At 38.5% G+C, this 19,120-nt stretch overlaps 2 protein-coding genes across 3 annotated transcripts; one reads left to right on the plus strand and one right to left on the minus strand.

The window, feature by feature from the left end:
• Positions 1–373: 373 nt before the first annotated feature.
• Positions 374–6,838, minus strand: ivd (isovaleryl-CoA dehydrogenase). The gene is made up of 13 exons (XM_027008902.2): positions 6,602–6,838; positions 5,552–5,641; positions 5,375–5,426; positions 4,990–5,159; positions 4,482–4,575; positions 4,078–4,208; positions 3,808–3,904; positions 3,598–3,691; positions 3,425–3,506; positions 2,107–2,211; positions 1,891–1,963; positions 1,307–1,510; positions 374–1,166 (listed from the first exon to the last, which is right to left on the minus strand). Exons 1-12 carry the CDS (start codon positions 6,728–6,730, stop codon positions 1,377–1,379), a joined length of 1,251 nt encoding a protein of 416 aa, XP_026864703.1. The 5' UTR covers positions 6,731–6,838; the 3' UTR covers positions 374–1,166; positions 1,307–1,376.
• Positions 6,839–7,409: 571 nt separating this feature from the next.
• On the plus strand, positions 7,410–18,013 carry itpka (inositol-trisphosphate 3-kinase A). Of its 2 annotated transcripts, none has more exons than XM_027008851.2 (7): positions 7,410–8,114; positions 12,801–12,900; positions 13,128–13,341; positions 14,721–14,925; positions 15,242–15,343; positions 16,014–16,085; positions 16,230–18,013. In XM_027008851.2, exons 1-7 carry the CDS (start codon positions 7,686–7,688, stop codon positions 16,437–16,439), a joined length of 1,332 nt encoding a protein of 443 aa, XP_026864652.2. In that variant the 5' UTR covers positions 7,410–7,685; the 3' UTR covers positions 16,440–18,013. The 2 variants fall into 2 exon arrangements, with proteins under 2 accessions (XP_026864652.2, XP_026864653.2); XM_027008852.2 differs by having other exon boundaries at positions 12,804–12,900.
• The last annotated feature ends 1,107 nt before the right edge of the window (positions 18,014–19,120 follow it).

Here is a 19,120-nt window from a genome sequence, read left to right on the forward strand (position 1 = left end):
TGGAGTTTCTTAAAGGGCCATGGTAGCCTTTTAAAAAGTGTCTGTCAATATAGAGTTTACGAATTTATACTCTTACGCAATGTGTAGCATTTAATTTAAATGCTACCGCAAACGTTTTTTAACCAATAAAAATGGCTTTAGTGTACTTTTCATCTTTCTATTATTGCGCAAACTGGCGTTGCGCTTTTCTCAGTGGTGGAAAGTGAAGTACTATGCGCCCAGAAATAAAGGTAAAACGAATAACAAAAATAAATGTTTAGGAATTGTGTCATATCCCATGCCTCACAAAGTCATAAAGAGAGCACAAGTAATGAAATATATACGTCGACTTTCACTTCCAGCACAATTTGAGGAGACACATTTGAGTAGAATATAGAAGGTTAATAAAGTTTTATTCATTTTTAAACAAGATGTCATTGTATCCGTTTCATAAAAAAAGGATTACTGGCGAACTTTATAAGATACCCTTTAACTTGTTTCTATCTATTATTTACGTTAATTCAAGATTTTTTACTTAGCAAATTGCTTGCCTAGAAGTTTAATTTATACATTATCTATAAACACACAGCAGACTGCTGTGCTTGGTTAGGGTGGGTAAGAGAGTAATGAAGGCAAAAGTGCTAGTGTAAAGCATTAGAACTGAGATGCGAGCAAATTAAACTTTAGAAAGGATGTCATACAGTGAAAGTGAAAACACAGAAAGATGACAACAAGAGAAACAGTAGAGAATTAATGGATGGAGAATACATCCTCATACCTAATTACTTAATGTCACCAAACTACATAAAGAAAATGGCATTGGCGAAAGAGAAAATAATAAAATGCAGCAAAAAATGGATTTTGACATCTACTAGTAGGAGCCAGTAGACGTTTGCATTTATGGAATTTGCCAGACGCTCTTATCCAGAGTGGCTTAAACATATTTTTGACAATATGTGCTCTGTCTTTGTCTCCTATACAAACAGAAATTACTAAAATGCTGACCATATGAGGATGGTGAGAAACACTGAATGATCACTTTATTAGGTAGATTTACTCTATAGCTGTACCTAATCTGATGCTATGCATTCTAGTAAATTATCAATTGTAATCCACCACTACTGTACCCTGAAATCATTTGGCTGACACCAACGGAGTCCTTTATCTAAATCTTCTGGAAATATGATCTGTGAATAAAATGAAAAAAATATATATATAATGGTTTGTTTAAGAAAGGCCATAAAGTTCTATAAATTCCCGGTTAACACTTTTATTCTACATAGATAACATGTAGTCAATAAGCATTCACCAGACAAATTCACCCAACTGTTTGATCTCTTCACAGTATTCAGAGCACAGTCACTGATGACCTTGTAGCTTCCTTCTCAGGTGCGGCCCTACTTAAACATGGCATTGAAGGACCTGCCGATGACCATCCTCCTGACCTCACTGGTGCCTGCGCCAATCTCATAGAGCTTAGCATCCCTGAGGAAGCGGCCCATTGGGTAGTCATTAATGTAACCATTTCCACCTGTGGATACAAATATAAAAGTATGGAGGAAGACCAGTACTGTTCTTGTCCTAACAGTTTAATGGCAGAGACTGAAGGCGGCATATATGTTTCATCAATCAAGCAAATCAAAGGCTACTTAGTGCCAGATACATTTGTGAGCGACAATGACTCCATGTTTAAATGGCATTAAGATACAAATTGTATTTTACCAAAGGAGAAATGACTAATGGAACTCTTTACATAACCATTCATATTATAGTTTTTTGATAAAACTTTATGAGCTGAAATATTGCAATGCTTGAAAGAATAGTTGCCCTATGCAGATACAACCGCTGCAATGGAAGGTATATGGGAGGTTGGCATTACAAGTTCTGCAGTACAAACTACAAGGCACTCACCCAAGCACTGAATCCCATCCAAAGCAACTTGAGTTGCATTCTCAGCACAATAAAGGATTACCCCAGCACAGTCCTACAACAACACTGCAAATCAATACTGCTACTACTGCACCTGGAACTGCTGTATGCCTCAGTTCCAGGGTGCAATCAGTTTACAAACAAAATAGGCAAAGAGGAAAAGCTGTTTTTTTTGGTTTGTTTTTTTAAAACACTCACCATGGAACTGAAGTGGCCCTTGTCACAAGCACGGGCAACGTTGTACAAGTACTGCCGGGATGAACTAAGCCGAGTGTACATGTCAGCCATCTTTCCTTGCATGAGCTACATGATTTATTGAAAGCAGTCAAGAATTATCATTCAGGAGCAATAAATATATACATATGTTAATAAATAAATAAAATTAATTCATTAATTAATGCACTCAATCCCAGTTGTAGCAGATTCAGGCACTGTGCAGGGTTTTGTCTGCTCTAACACACCCGACCCCCCCTCATCAGCAATTTACAAAGCCTTTCATGAGCTTAAATGGGTAGGCAAAAGGCAGCAAGAGATTGCATAGTCCAGTTGTCCCCACAGCACATGGATGCCCACTGAATTAATAAGGTTTAGAGCACTTTTATTTATTTAGTTTTTCACTTTTTCCTTCTTTTTGTACGCATACGGATTGCTCTTGCAAGAGCCGAAATTTCTCCCCATTTCATATGACAAAAAGAATAACTGCAATCATTTCGACTGTTACTGTAACTGTGATTATTAGATTCAATTAAAAGAGATTGTCTAATTTAGGGATGTCAAAGTGCATAAAATGTTCCTGCTGAATTAAGTGTTTAGTGTATTAGAAATTCTTGTGTTTATCGCATTTTCAACCCACATCTACATATAAAATAGCGTTGCTAGACAAGCCAAAGACCACCAAGCTATATGATAAAAACAGAAAGTTGACAAAAGGATCAAACCAAAGCTAGGTTTTTGGTACTTGTGATGAACATTCCATCAGTATATAACGCTATTTTAATTTCAGTCTTGCAAGGAACTAACTGTAGACACCCAGTTCAATTAATGGTAACAGTGGGCAGTGGTAGCTCAGTGGTACTTGACTTGTAATTGGAGGATTGTGGGTTCAAGCCCCACCACTGCCACTGTTGGGCCCCTGAGCAAGGCCCTTAACCCTCAATTGCTCAAATTGTACTCACTCATAATTGTAAATCGCTTTGCCTAAAAGCATCAGCTAAATGCTGTAAATGTAAATTTCCTATTTATTAAATAGTGAGAGAGATAGCTAATTCTGTGTTGGAGACCACACAAATAAAGCAATGGTCTCAGTTCTAATTCAGAAGATCCAAAACACTTTATCATGAATTCATTGCTTAGTAGAGAAAATTATCTGGACATATATCTAAAGCAGCAAATTACAATTTATATAGCTATTAATAAACTGTAAATGCAAACATTAGAAAAAAATCAACACTGTAAAAATTCAACTTATATTATAACTATATTATAACACTAGCCAAAAAGATCTATGAGAACTCACCTGGAAGTGGCCAATCTTTTGTCCAAAGGCTTCTCGAATGTGCAGATAGGGAATTGCATGGTCAAGCACAGCTTGCATAATGCTACAAGAAGAAAGATGTACATAATGATCTGGAGACTGTTCAATCACACAGAATGGTCTATTCTGATGTAATTTAACAGTGAATATGTTACCCAATGGGTCCAGCTGAAAGCACCAGCCTCTCTAGATCAAGACCACTCATCAAGACGTACACGCCTTTGTTCACTGGGCCCAACATATTCTGCTCTGTGATCAATGATAAAATGTATAATAATGCACTACAACGACCCGTACAAAGCCCAAGAAGGGCAATTCCAGGTTGTCAACAGCACTTTGCTGCCATCATTGGCTTGGGTGCACACCTGGAACCTTGCAGTCCTCAAAGATTATTTCACAGGTGTTGGAGCCTCTCATTCCAAACTTATCCAGCTTCTGTGCTGTGCTGAAACCAGGCATTCCCTTTAAGAAAGAACATAGATTCTTAAAGAATTCAAATAAACACATGAAAGTGTACTGCTAACTTGTGTTGGATGTTATTAAGAGCGTGGCAGCCCAGCAAAACAAAACTTTTATGGTTCAGTGGAATAATAACTCAAACCTGTTGAGCTCAAAGCTGTATACAGGTCTCTAACCTTTTCTATAATGAAAGCAGTGATGCCGCGGGCGGCTGCCTCTGGGTTTGTCTTCCCATACACGATGAGGACGTCTGCATCTGGTCCGTTAGTAATCCAGAATTTATTACCATTTAACACATAATGGTCACCTTAGAGGGCACCGTACATGAAAGAAAAAACAATTGGGAGTATATGAGTCAAGCAATCTGGTTCACAACAGAAAAGGGTTTATTTAAAAATCTACAAAGATGAGATACATTACAGGAGGATTCACCATTTAAAGGAGGTAAAACCCCTTTAATATCTAATCATGCGCCACAATGCATACCATAAAATGATCAATGGTAATGACGATTTCCAATGTGATGTGCATTCTAACAAAAGACTAAGTGGAGCTGCAGAAGAGATGGGCTGCGGCTTACCCTCTTTCCTTGCAGTTAGTTTCATGGACACTACATCGGAGCCTGAGTTGGACTCACTCATTGCCAAGGCACCCACATGTTCTCCTGTAACCAGCTGGATCACAACCACACAGAGGTTCAGCATGTCTAATTTTGACTTACAGTTAAATTACATGGGCTACTACAGCTTCCTAAAGGTGCTGAGGTGTCTGGGGTTTTTTTAATTAACAGGACCTGGGAGTATAATTTTGAACAGCTGGTTGCATTAAAAAATGACACAAAAAAATGTTAGCATGTAATTCAAGCAACAAAATTTTAGGCCTTTATAGGTCTTTCTGAAAATAACAATCTGTCCCCACTTTAAATGACTAAGCCTAAACATGACAGCAATTCCAGTAACTTCAATAGGGGAGAAGGAGGAATGATGGCGAGTGGCCTAACTTCATGGGGGGGGGGGGGGGGGTGTATTTACATTATATACATTTTATATAAAGACATCTCTTTTTGAGTTTGTAACTTGAACTCCTACCTTTGGTAGGTACTTCTCTTTTTGCTTCTGGTTGCCATGGCGCACCATTTGATTGACACAAAGGTTAGAATGTGCGCCATAGCTAAGCGCAATAGCTCCTGATACGCGAGATATCTCCTCCATCACAATCACATGATCAAGATAGCCCAGTCCCGTGCCTCCATACTCCACTGTGTTAAAACAAATAAAGTATGAAGAGGACACTTTCTATAATGAAAGGTTTCTATAATGAATACAAACTGAAGTTATTCTACATATTTTTCAGCTATATTTTAAAAATAATTCTTAACCAACAGCAGCTCTTTCCTGAATCTTTGTGAGATACTCCATCAGACAAAAGTTCTTCCACTTTTTTTTTCCTAAAATGGTACCAAAAAGCTCTTGCCTGGAGCTGTGATGCCAAGGAGTCCAAGTTCTCCTGCTTCCTTCCAAAACTCCTGAAGCATTTTTTTAAATTAGAGGTTTCTACTTGCAAAATACAATGTTTTCATATATAGCTTTAGAAACATACAATCTTTAGAAGCTATCAGTGTAGGAAAAGGAAACTTGTGTAGTAACTTACCCTCATACGTGGGAACTCGTTTGCCTTGTCAATTTCATCAGCATAGGGGGCTAGCTTTTCCTGACAGAATCTCTTTACTGTATGTCTGAGCTGATGTAAAAGAAGTGATCGGTGAAATGTTCCAGAAGGCTGATCATATTGCTCAAAGATGTAAATTTACACATTAATTACTCTACATATGTATGACTGACTTGTCATAGTCTCAATATCTGAAATCATGAGTGCAAATAAATAATCAGCAGTGTCAGAAGAGGAAGCAATAGTGATTGATATGGAAAGTCAATGAATGCCCGGGACAGTTCATAAATCACAGAACCTCTTCAGAGTAAAATTTTAAGTAAACTTTCATATTAATTCTCAGTAAATAAATAAATATACAATTGTTCTCATTATTCTTATTTGAAACGCTTAAGTGAACCAGCCTTTCGGCCAATCAAATAAAAAAACTGTCGGTTGACCGCCTCTTACAGAAAGCCTGAACCCGCTGTAACCTTTTATGCCCACGACCACCACTAACACTAAAATTAACAAAAGTATCTAGCTACCTACCTACAGAAGCAGTCACATTGCCATCTAGCTAACTAGCAAGTTAATTTCTCCTCTGTACTGAAATTAATAATCTCTGCAAACATTCCCGTGTTCATTTTAGCAAAAAGTCAAAATGTCAGCCGGAAAGTCACATTGAGACTTCAGCTTGGAAAGTTTAAGAGAAAGGTTAACTATATGGTAAATCAATACACTAAATTAGCGAGCTATTTTTGCTCTATCTGAAATTTATTGACACTGGCAAACCAGAAACGTAACCTATTTACCAGACTTTGGTAACGGTGTATGCTCAAGGGAATGTGAACTAGCTACCTGGGTCTAATGCGAGGTATGTAATTTAGGTCTAGCTATATTAGGTACCTAGTTAGACAGGTTAAATAGTTAGGTTAACTCAGCGAATCATAGACCTATACTAGCTATGGACTTTGCCACAATAAAAACACCAATTCCACATCTAGCTAGCTGGCTACCTATTACTCTACATAATTATAGCCAGCAAGCTACCTGAATTTGTTCATCTGTAAGACCGTTTACGATGTCATCCACAGGAATAGCGCCAGCACATCCACGTCGTGAGGCAGTGGCATTTGATAATCTTTGTGCAAGTCGTAATATTCCCCTTACTGCAAACATTCTGGAGCAACAAATGCACTTAAACGAAGGTAGACAGTGAAGCCGGCCTACCACCCTAATACGAAGTCTAAACAACTTGTACAACCTTACTGGAGTTATTTTCTTTCCAGTCCTATACGGACGCCTTTTCTGCCACCTACTGGATGGGAGTGGTACGCTTTTGCACCGTCAGCGCAGAAGTGGTTCGTTCCTTCAATCTCGAATTTACAAAATAGGAAAACATACGTGTAATATTTTTGACAACACGTCTGATTGAATGTGTACTGAACACTGCGAGCAATTGCCATGCGTTTGGGTCAAAATCGGTATTCTGACAGCTCGCCGTTTTAACAGATTTATTTTTAAATTTGTGAAATTGTTGATGCAAGAACACGATGGTGCCACTCTATAGCACAAGAGCCACACCATCTGGAAGAATATAAAGTTACTAAAGACTTTCACTTAATTTATTTGAATAAAATTGTAATATGATTAAACCGCAGCAATATAGCCGTATCGAAAGGCAAGGTTAACAGTTTTCCTTGCTGCTGTGCTTGGTGGTGGCGAGCGTGGTGCTGCGCTCTACAGTTTTATCTTGCTGAGCTGCACAGGTTGTGCACGTACGTGCCAATGAGGAAATGAGTTGACTGAAGTCAAACAAATGCAAAGTCAGGAAGAACAGAGCGTTTCAAACGCGGAAGATCACACAAAGTAAACCGCGCTGAGGTTGAGTGTTTCAGAGGGCTTCCCTGCCTCGACTGATCCACGTAATATGAAATGTGACCGAATGGACTACAAGTAATAGGTCGGTGTGGAGAATCCGCAGACTCAATGTAAGCTTACTCTATTTGAAATCACAAATTTACTTCATGAACTTTGCGGACATAATACCAAAAGAGCGGCTTCTTGGGGCCAGAAGAGTAACCCGTGGCCCCTTGGATAAAGGACATATCCCTTAAACCCAGCCCCATCACAGATGCCGAAAGAGAGGCGGAGGTCGTTGAGGGAGGCCGTAATCCACAGGTCATCTCCGATCTGCGACGGAGCAGGCAGAGAGCGAGAGGGCTTCTTCTCATCAACACAAATTTGTGATGATAGCTCGCAAATGGCGGAACGTAGCTCCACAAGTGGGCAAGTAGGATTCGTCTCCGATAGCGACCTAGTGGGAGGACGTCTCGTCCCACAGGTGACCATTACCTCCGACGGCGATGGAAGCGCACGCGAGATCGAGCAGGCGGATCTGGACACGGTGAACGGAGGGCTACGCCGTAAACTGTCTAATTCATCGGTCTCGTCTACCGGCTCCTCCGCAGCATTAGAAGAGTCAGAAGATGACATACTTAGTGACAGCGAAACAAAAAGCAAAGGAATCGTTACTTTGGAACATTTGGGGGACGCGGGAGAGGTATGTCGTCTCGTCTAATAGTTTCCCATAGTTTAAGGATGACCTGTTTTAGGTCGGAGTTCAGTCCGTTTGCTAGCCTTGCCTGCACAATATTTATGATGGAGTACCTATTTGAGGCCATCTAGTCAGTCTGAAACAATAAACAGTAATCGGTAGTTTAATAGCCTACATTTTGGTTTACTTACATTTAACAGCTCGATAACTAAATGTACTATTATATACATTTATTATTATATATATTATATAGTTTATAGTAAAATATATACTTATTATATCTTATGGATTTAAGTACGATAAGTGTTTTGAACGAGAAGTAAAACACGTTCGTTTGGTTAGTACTTTCTGCAACAAGTGCGTGCATGTTTGCAACTGATTGCGCACGTTTGTTCATGGGAAAACGTAAAGGGGATAATCTACAGAACAGTGAAAGGAGGGTCATCTCTTGGGTTGTACTCACAAGACAAACAGTGTAAATCTTCTCAGCGTGACATTGTAATGGAAAAACCTGGCCATTATTGCGGGTTGTATGTCTGTCAGATAACACCTGTCCTTTCTGACCAAATAACCTACTACTTGTTTGCAGTTCTAGTAGACTACCACAAGATAGTTTCCGAACCTTGAATATTCCTGCTTGTCTTCATACCTGCCATTACTGGCTTTGACTGACAAGTTGGCAACACCTGCCATAGCACAGACCACATTTGAATATATATACGACAAATGCTAAGAACGCTTTCATAAAGGGACCAACGAATAACAGAAGATTTGGTAAATTAAACCTTTTACAGACGGTCTTACTCTGGTGGAGATAATAAACAGAATAAATTAAATAATTATGTTTTCAGTTTATGAATTCAAGTTATCATCCAACACAGTAAACAAACCAGAAAGTTAGTGAACGCAGCAGCAGCAAAAAAAATAAATAAACAGGATTTCAGTCCCCATTTAATGTATCCTGAAAATCATAAAACAGTATTTTTTTAAGCATGAGCTGGGGTGTATTATTTTATCTGCCAAGTGTCAGCAGTCATTTTGGACAGCACTTTGCTTTGAAATACTCTTGCCCAGACACAACCATAGAAGGCCTTAGACAGAGCTCTGCTTTAAACACATGCTACCACTCAAAATCTGGAAGGCACATCTGTGCAGTATCCACCCTGAGCTGTCGGAGAAGTTCCACCCTCTCTGCTGAATGAGCTTGAATGTTGATCCTTTAGTCACACTGACGCATTCCACTCACGGGTGAAAAATGCAACTTTGTCTTTATAAAGAAGACTTGCATAGCCTGCTCACAAATGTAAGAGGAACTCTCTTCACACTGAGATTGCCAATGTGCAACTACCACATCCAGTGTTCTGATATATATGCTATACCAGTATACAGACTGGGCAAAATACATTATTGCAACATAGTTGTAGAAAACAAAACTTTAGCCTTCTGACATTTAAACTGAAGCCACACCATACAGCAAAAAAAACATTTTCACTACCTCTTAAAAGGGGAACAACTTCAGGCCTGTTGAAATGTCACCTGACTGATTAGAGTAACTATACTTGATATATTAAACACTTAATTAAGCTCTTTCAATAGTAGAAATAAAGACATTTCTCTTGTTCTTATTTAATCCTGTACAGAGACAGCTGAATGTCAACAGCACTATTATTAGCATAGTACGTTTTTCTTCAATAACATGCATGTCAGTTTAGCAAAGCAAGCAAAGGTGAGCACTGCTAGGTGCTTTATAGTAAGATAAGTACTAGCACTTTCCAATGTGTTGTCTTAGCACATGAGTGTAATTTACTTAAATAGTTCACTTACAATCAGTTGCAGGTAGGTTCTTTGGAAAGAGCCATGCATACATCTAGTTGTGCCAGTACATTAACTTTGCTTGCTAAGTTAAATAAAAGGGAATTATGAGGTAAGATATTTCCTTGTAGGAGCATGACAGAATGTTTGCTGCAGACAAATCTATTTTTGTTGTTTTAGTATAATATACCTTTTCCCGACGCACAAAAGAGTTATAGCAGTCTAAGAGCATGCATAGTAATGTTTGCTTATAATGTCAAGTATGACTGCATAACTCATTATTTGATAATGGGTGTGTTACAGATCTGTATATTTACTATTGTACAAGGTTCACATTGGATGTTACGAAACAGTTAGCAAGGAATGTTTTTCTTGTATTTCTTGTCTCCCAGTATTTCAGTGCTCCATGGATTCTAACTCCATTTAACACTTTTCCACTTTTCATGGAGTGTAAACATCACTTGAGAGAAAATTGTGTACCTGGCTATTTATATCCTTATTAGTCAACATACAAAGTCATCAGGTCAGTACTGCGCAGCCACATCTGCTGTCTTTTCTGTTTATTGTGGAGAGTCACAGATAGTTTAAAATAGGAACAACTGCAATGTTGACACATTTGTCATATAAAAACAAACAGTATGCTCAACCTCTCCTTTGTGGCCTTTTAACATTCGGGGGGAGTGTGGGTGGGTGTAGAGGTGTGTGTATGTTAGAAGAGGAGAAGTGGCCTTTCAGTTCAGGAAGGTTAATAGCCCACAATCTTTTATATTACAAACCAAACAACACCAACACTTGGGGTTCACATTTCTTTCTTGTACATTTTGTCAACAGCATTTCATCCCACAGAGATATGCTTTGAGAGCACGTACCGTCAAGATTTCATTACTTGACATTTCAGATCTACACTGAATTGTTTCATTTGTTCCTTAGCAAAACTGATGGTTGTTTAATTAGTTTATAGTTTATCTGTGGTCTGCGTAATGTGCTCGACTATGAAGTCACACACTGGTATATTTTAACAATGCCAATGTTTCCTGCTAAAATAAATTATTATCCTATTATACCTTTCAGCTCTTTAAGTATAATGTAACTTACACATCATGTAATTACATACATAATTGGCAGAATAGAATATGCTGTTATAATCTACATTTTACAAATAATTGCAGTATGATAATGACATGGTAACTATGAAATAATTATGTTATTTATGTGCATATTCATGAATCCTTTACATGGAATCATTGTTTATTTTAAGTAAAGTTTCAGTCATTTTAAATCATTTCAAAATTTTATACAAACATATAGCATGAAACACATTGTAATTCCACAGTAACATGATTTTTTTGTTCCCTGTACTTTAACAAGTTGTGTTTGACATGAAGCAGTGGATATGAGGTTAAAGTACAGAATGTCAACTTTACCTTTAGAACGTTGTTGCTAGTGACCAGTGGCCTCACTGCCCCTCTCCATCTCGCATATTTTTTAAGCGCCACCACTCTAGTATTTCAACAAATCAATCTTGAGATGTAGCTCAACAAAAAGAACATAAAAACATAGACATAGCTGAAACTTACCCAATTGAAAAATTGTTTAGAAGCAAGAATGCATTGATAACTTGCAAATACATCATGGCTGTCCATGAAAGTATTAAGACCACTGTACTAAGAAAAATCCAAAGTATAATTTTTATCATGATGAAAAACTGTCGAATAAACAAAGATTACTCTGTGATGTTGACACAGATTTGTCAGAGAGAAGAATATATTAGCATGACCCCTGAGGGTTTACCACAGAAGCAATTCACTGCCTCAAGTACATAATGTTCAGGTTATTGTTGGATAAAAAGTGCATGTGTTATAGGCTTGGTAGAGTATCACCAGGGAAGATACACGGCATCTGGTGGTTGATCAACCAATTTATAAATTTACCAGTTTCTATTCAACTAAAGTTGACATTCTGCACCGTAACTTTGTGCTCAGTTTCATTTCAAGTTCATTTGCTTTAGCACAGATTCAGAAGAAGAAAAGTACATCAGTGTCCAATTACTTATGGACCACTCTTCATAGCTGGCAGCCAGACCATGAAAATGCTAATGAATCTGGTTCACATCAAGGATGTCACATGGCCCCATTTACTTTAAAAAAAAAAAAGAGTTATTGCAGTCATGGCATTGAAAATAAAGTGAACGCTCTATGTGATTGGCTGAGGTGAGAAGCGTGTCTGTGGCTCATAGCTGCCATCTGTGTCAAACAATTACCTTGTCATGGTTGTACACTGAACATGGAATCGTTTTCAGAAAACACTGTTACTGCACTGTTCAGGGGTTAAATGATATAGGAGGAGAATCACATTGCAGTATTTTAAGGTTTTGGAATTAATGTTGTGATACTTATTAAAAAAAAAAAAAAAGTTTGTTATTTATCCAGGAAAACTATTTCCAAACTGAATTAATTATCAGTCTAGAAATAGAAAAGCTACGTCTAGAGTAGGGCTGCATGACAGACAAAAATATTATATTATAGTAATAAAGCTTCATTTTGCGGTTGCAATTTTCATTATCTTAAAACATGAAGGTTACCTTTTAATGTGATTTACATAAAAGTAGCTTGCATGATTTTGAACAAAATTATTTATGTTTTTTGGATTATGTGAAAGTTGTGTTTCATCAGAGCATCTGTTTCATCTGTGAATGGTCTGGACAATATTGTGATAATAATTAGCAAACAATGCATTTTTTAAAACATTTTACAGGAGCCAGTCTCCAAGGTGCTATCACCACATTGCCTGACAAAAAAAAATCCTGAATTTTCTTTCAGAGTTGCAACCTGCTATTTATCCTTAAACAGGATTTGATATCAGCATTTCAATGTCTCTCAGCAGGCCAGACCCTGGTGGAAGTTGAAGACAGTGGTCCACTGGCCTTTTGTGGCTTCACAGAGACGACGTCTATCTTGGGTTCAGTTAGCAGGTCATAAAGGTAGGTCTAGTTTATTAGATGAAAATAGTCCAGTGCTACACAGCCTGCCATGGAATTGCTATAGTATTGTTTACGTATTGAATCATCAGTGGATGTGTCTGTTTAGCCCAGTCAGGATGCAGTCAAGGTTTCGATGAACTTCAGCATCAGTCGATTCTGAAGCCACTTCACGCTGCGTCCCATCACTCTACTGTCAGCTCAGTTTGTGTGTTTATGTTTGGATGCAGGCAGCTTCAAGGCTGGAGAGGAGGGCACCATCCTGAAGAAGTACTCGGAGAATGAGAGGCTGTGCTTTGAGCAGCTGAGCGGTGACATGCTGCAGAGATTTGTGCCTACCTACCGTGGTGTGGTAGAGCGGGACGGGGAGCTATACCTGCAGATGAGCGATCTGTTGACCAGCTTTGATGGACCGAATGTCATGGATTGCAAGATGGGAATGAGGTAGAGTGCAGCAAACACTGTACACTTATCAGTTATTGGCATTTTTAGTGAGCTTTTTTTAAATAAATCTTTGGCTAAATGGTCACACGATGGTTTTGCTGCCTTTGCTGCTCTCCAAATGCTCACAGAAGACCTCTTATGTGATAAAGATTAGATCAGAAATCCATGTAATCATTAAGTGGCTGGGAAGAAAACTCCATACCCTCAGACATGGCCATTTTCTATTAAGGTTATTAATAAGGAGCCACTCTCACTGGACAAGGGGAGTTCCATTATGGCACAAGCAGCAGTTCAGATCTGCATATATGTTGATTGAATCTTTTGAAAGAGCTGTTTGTCTTTTCAAAAGATGTTTCCTCCTACTACCACTGGGGTATGAAACTCTATATTTAGATACATTTGAGCACAGATGACACAGATGAGAACCAGGCATTTTAAATAAGTCTTGAAAACTTATGTTTTTGAGTGGCTAATAATCAGGCACAACATGTGCAGTCAATTTGATGTGTGTTTGTGTGTGTGTGTGTGTGTGTGTGTGTGTGTGTGTGTGTGTGTGTGTGTGTGTGTGTGTGCGCGTGCACATGTGTGTTGTGGTTAGCTTTGGCCTTGTAAACACCTGTTAAGGCTCTTGGCCTGTTTCCTGTAAAGGCAGAGGGTGGAGCTAAGGCTCTTTGGAGTGAACAACCGAGGCACCCATTTCCTGTGCTGCACGTGCACATTATCTGTCTTTACAGACAGACAGACACAAATGCGTGTATACACACATTCATACACACATACATGGGGCGTCCCTGAGGGCTTCCTTCTCACAGACTTTACACATTTGAGATGCTTGCAGAGACATTTTTTTCTGAGGAGTCCCGTACTGACTTTCACACACAGGAAGTCATCAGGAGTGAAACTGAAAGCCTCCTGTGGATATGTGAAAAAACAAGAACCTCAAAATCTCACCCCTTCAGTCAATATTTTAAGATATTGTGGTCAATATAATCTGAAATCTTAGTTGATGTTGTAGTAGTATGAATCATATATTATTTAGACATACTGTTTATGGGTTGACATTTGTATGAAGCCAATGATTTCCTACTTTGGGCTTCATTAACTTACTTGGGCTTCCTAAACAAGGAGCCTGACCATCCTCTTTGCAACATCTCATTGGAGAACCTTTTCTTTGGGTTTCTCAGACAACCCATTTCCATTGAAAACATCCTGATAGAAAACTGGTTCCTCATATTCCTTTGTTGAGAGACATGGTTTTGATCCAGCAAATCTTTCCACTGGACACCAGAGGGTGTCATCAGGTGGTCCAGTGGCTGTTTTCCCCTCTTTTTGGCTGCTCGCCTTCCTGAGGGATTTATTCCTCCTCTGCTTGCCATTAGGACTTATCTGGAAGAGGAGCTGGTACGTGCCAGGGAGAATCCCAAGCTGCGGCGGGACTTGTATAAGAAGATGGTGGAGGTTGATGAACAAGCGCCCACAGCCGAGGAGCACAGGCAGCAGGCCGTGACCAAGCCACGCTACATGCAGTGGAGGGAGACGCTCAGCTCCACCAACACACTTGGCTTCCGCATCGAGGGAGTGAAGGTACCTGCACAGGGTGAAAGACAGAGATGCTTGCAATGGGTGGGGGAGGGGTTGTTGCTTCCCCTGCATAAACTGTGGCAAGTGGAATGAATTCTTCATTCTCAGATCCTTCTATGTATAAATGTTCAAATAAAGTTTATGTCACAAATGGTGTATCTCACCCCACACAAATGAATATCTCTGAAGCTGTGTCCCTAATGGCTCCTCTTAAAAAGCAGAAGTAGTCCATGACCATGCCTATTAGAGGAAATTTTTTTATTTCTGGCTGCTTTGATGGGATTATGTGTGATTATCACCTTTGTTATTGAATTTTTAGAAAGCAGATGGAACCTGTCGCACAGATTTTAAGAAGACTCGGTCAAGGGAAGATGTGACACACGTCTTCAAGGACTTTGTCTGTGGGAATGAAAACATAATTGTACGTGAGACCAACCAGATCAACCTGTTTGGCCACCCCGTCATTCTGCCCAGTACTCCCACAAACTACGGTTAAAGAGAAAGAACATGTTTAAATATACAAATAATGCAGATTAATAAAATAATTCTAGCTGTGCTGATCCAGACAAAACATTTTTACATTTTCATCTTTGATTTGTTTGACCAGAGTACATTTCTATTCATTCAATAATGTAATTTAATTTGCCATTATTTCACTTCAGGCCTACGTAAATAATCTGTACCTTAAGCATAGTAGTACTGGTTTATTAATATCTAGCCAGGTTCAGGAGTACCTCTTCATTCTGGTGACATTTTTTTATCTATTACTGAACCACTCATACAAACATGTAAAATACATGCTCTTATAGAATGGAACTAAAACTAGGTCAGGAAACTATAGGTAAAGACTATGATTCCGACCACGAATAACCTAAGAATAACAAAGTGTGTGTGGTTTCAGGGTGGAAAAGAGTACCAGCACATGGTGATCATCATCCCAAACAGCAACGTTCGAAGCAATTGTGTTTACAAAATGACTTTTTCTAACTAGAGCTCATGCTGAGATTATTGTTACTGGCAACCAGATTACTTCATCTTGCTCTATTCTATTGTTTCATGCTGAGCGTCTCCCATCCATCTGTCTCTTACAGGGCTCCTACATTAGGAGACTGAACGATATCAGACACACTCTGAAGGTTTCAGAGTTCTTCATGAAACACGAGGTAAACACATGGGTCCTATTCAGTACATTTTGTGGCATGTGACATTATGCATTACAAACAGAAAGCATACTAGTCACCAAGACACATTCTTCCAAGAAACAGGCAGTCATTACAAAAACGTTCTGTAATGGGTTTATTCCCAAGGTCATCGGGAGTTCACTGTTGTTCATCCACGACCGTACTGAGCGTGCCGAGGTGTGGCTCATTGACTTTGGCAAGACCACAGCCCTTCTGGAAGGGCAGATCCTGGACCACTGCAGGCCCTGGCAGGAGGGGAACCGAGAAGACGGGTACTTATGGGGCCTGGACAACCTGCTGCAGACCCTCACCTCACTTACCACAGAGGGCTTATAGTGAACTTTCCTGCTGGAAGGAACTAAAGGACCCCATATTAAGTGTGCTGTGGGGAGAAGTGAAATGATTCAGTTATTTGTAGTGTTCAGGTGTAAAAACACTCGGTGTGCATAGTGAAACTGGGTTCTGCCTCATAAGCTGCATTTGTCCTGACTTGTCTCTTTTATGACTTTTCACCCAACATGGAGAATGTGTTTTACCTTAGTCAACCCTTCTAGAGTGCATAGTGCTAGAAAACTACAGATAACCAACTGATTGTCTCTAGCGATTAATGATAGATAAACCCATGACAAATTACAGAAAACACTGGCAATATTCAGTACCTCTTTGTTTATCAGCAAATCCAATTTAAATAACCAGTTGCCATCAACACTTTTATTACACCTTAGGTTCCAATAACCACTAGGCAGTCATGGCAGTTGGCTGTTGCTGTTGTACGATGATCCGCTAGGACATAATTTAGTGTACCTCTGACAAAGCATGTTTGAAATGTAAAAGGAGTACCAGTGAACTAAAAGTATATGTTCATTGCCTCCAGCAACCAGCATATTCACACATACCTTCTCTTTAGCCAATCTGAAGATCAGTGTTGTGTTCAAGCTTTGTTTCTCTGGTTGAAGATGTTGTGAAATTAATCACTGGTGGCATACTTTTAATTAGATTTTATTGCCAATGAAGACAAAAACTAATTTTTGTGATGATTAGCGTAATGTTCTCTGGAAGGGGGTAATGGCTAAAAGTTAGTTATGATTATATGACCCATAAGTTCTCTGAATGAACTGGACTACATTCCCGGTAACGAGAAAGCATGGTAAAGTGTTTTAAATTAGTCAGCCCTTCTAGAGTGCATAAAGTGCAAGACGACTACAGATACATAAATGAATAGGCCAATAGTGAAATAACAATAAGTATTTCAGAGCCAGCTTAACTTTGAATGCTTGACACATCATATGTGGCACAGCACACCCATTCTGACCAAACTGCCTTCATGCTACAAGGGCAGAATGCCATGTGTCAAACACTGGGCCAGACGGCATCCTTCAGCCTGCTTCTATCTGTATTTCTTTTATTGTTTTTCTGGCCACTCTCTAGCCACTCTCTAGCCACTGGCCACACTTTAGCCCTTAAACTAGGACAGACCAGTTGTGCTACTTTCTCTCCCAAACTGAAAAATTAAAAAGTGTGTGGGTTTACATAGGGCCGTGGGCTTGAACCATGTGAAACCTCTGATCCTATTTTTTTTTTTCTACTTGAAGATCAAACTATTATGCGGTAAATCAGTCTGTGAATACAAAATTATTTTAGAGCTGGTGTTTAGAACTGGCAAAGAATAGTATTGATAATAATCATTATATTGATTATATAAAGACTTTACTGTTCTGGTGGCGTTGAGCATTACATTTACAGACTTGAGAGACAATCTGTATATCTGTACTTTTCCAATAGTATTTTCCCAGACAGCTCGGACAAATTTTACCTTGAAACACTATTGTTTTTAGGGATCAGGTGACAGTATTTCTTGTCACAGAATGTTTATACATAAGATTTTCTCATAATAAAAATCCTGAAAAAAATGCTGTATGAGTCCAATGCAAAACCATAATGTTCTGATACAGGTTATATATCATATCAATTTTTTTCACTGTGCAATATTTTTTATGTTGCCAAGACTGAGGAGTAGCATTATATATGTAATGGAATTCTGAATGAATGAAGCTTTTAAAAAGTAAAGATAATTTATAAGTTAATACTGAAATGTTAATAAGCACTGAATCAAACGTATTTTTAAAGGAAACACATTTTATATAAGCATGACCTTTAATTGTAAATAGTGAATGCTCAATTTATACATCAACATGTAGCCTTAGTGACTTTTTAAAATTTTATATGTCAAATTTATATCAGGTTTTTATACTTGCATAGCATGTATAAACAATCTTCATGAGAATGCTCTATATATATATATATATATATATATATATATATATATATATATATATATATATATATATATATATATATATATATATATATATATATCTATCTCGGCCTTGTGCTTTCTGTGCTTTACAGCTGTGGGTTTGGTGGGGTTTTTTTGTTTTTGTTTTTGTTTTTTTTGTCTTTGGTATAATCCATGCTTGTTTCATTGGTGTTCTATTAATGAGACTGTTCTGTTTGCTTGACAAAAAATTTAATCCCAATTATGCTTCAGTTGTTATGTTACGTTTCCCAATTATGCTTCATTTGGTGGTAAACCCACAGAGGCATGCACAACTGCTGTGGAGTGTATGCACAGATTATAACAAGGAAATTCCCTAAGGGGCTAGCCACAATGCTTGGTGATCTGACCCCTACTTCCATCAATATATAAGTAGTCAAACAAGAAACAAGGTTTTAGATTAGTGTTTTGTGATCATAGAAAGGGCATGTGAGTTCAAAATAAGTAACAAACCACTGAAGAAAGACATTGTGGACAATAAAAAGGAAAGACAAGCCTAAAGCATGCTTTGAGGATGTGGACTGGAGGATATTTCAGCATGGAACATTGGATGAGATCATTGCTATTGTTAAATAAACTAATATAATTATTTGTGTACAGACACTTATACACACAAAATGAATTACATTTTATCCAAATAAGACCTATCTTAAAATGGACATTGAAAACATTGATTTTGGGG

Source organism: Electrophorus electricus, chromosome 13, assembly GCF_013358815.1.
Source record: "Electrophorus electricus isolate fEleEle1 chromosome 13, fEleEle1.pri, whole genome shotgun sequence".
NCBI lineage: Eukaryota > Metazoa > Chordata > Actinopteri > Gymnotiformes > Gymnotidae > Electrophorus > Electrophorus electricus.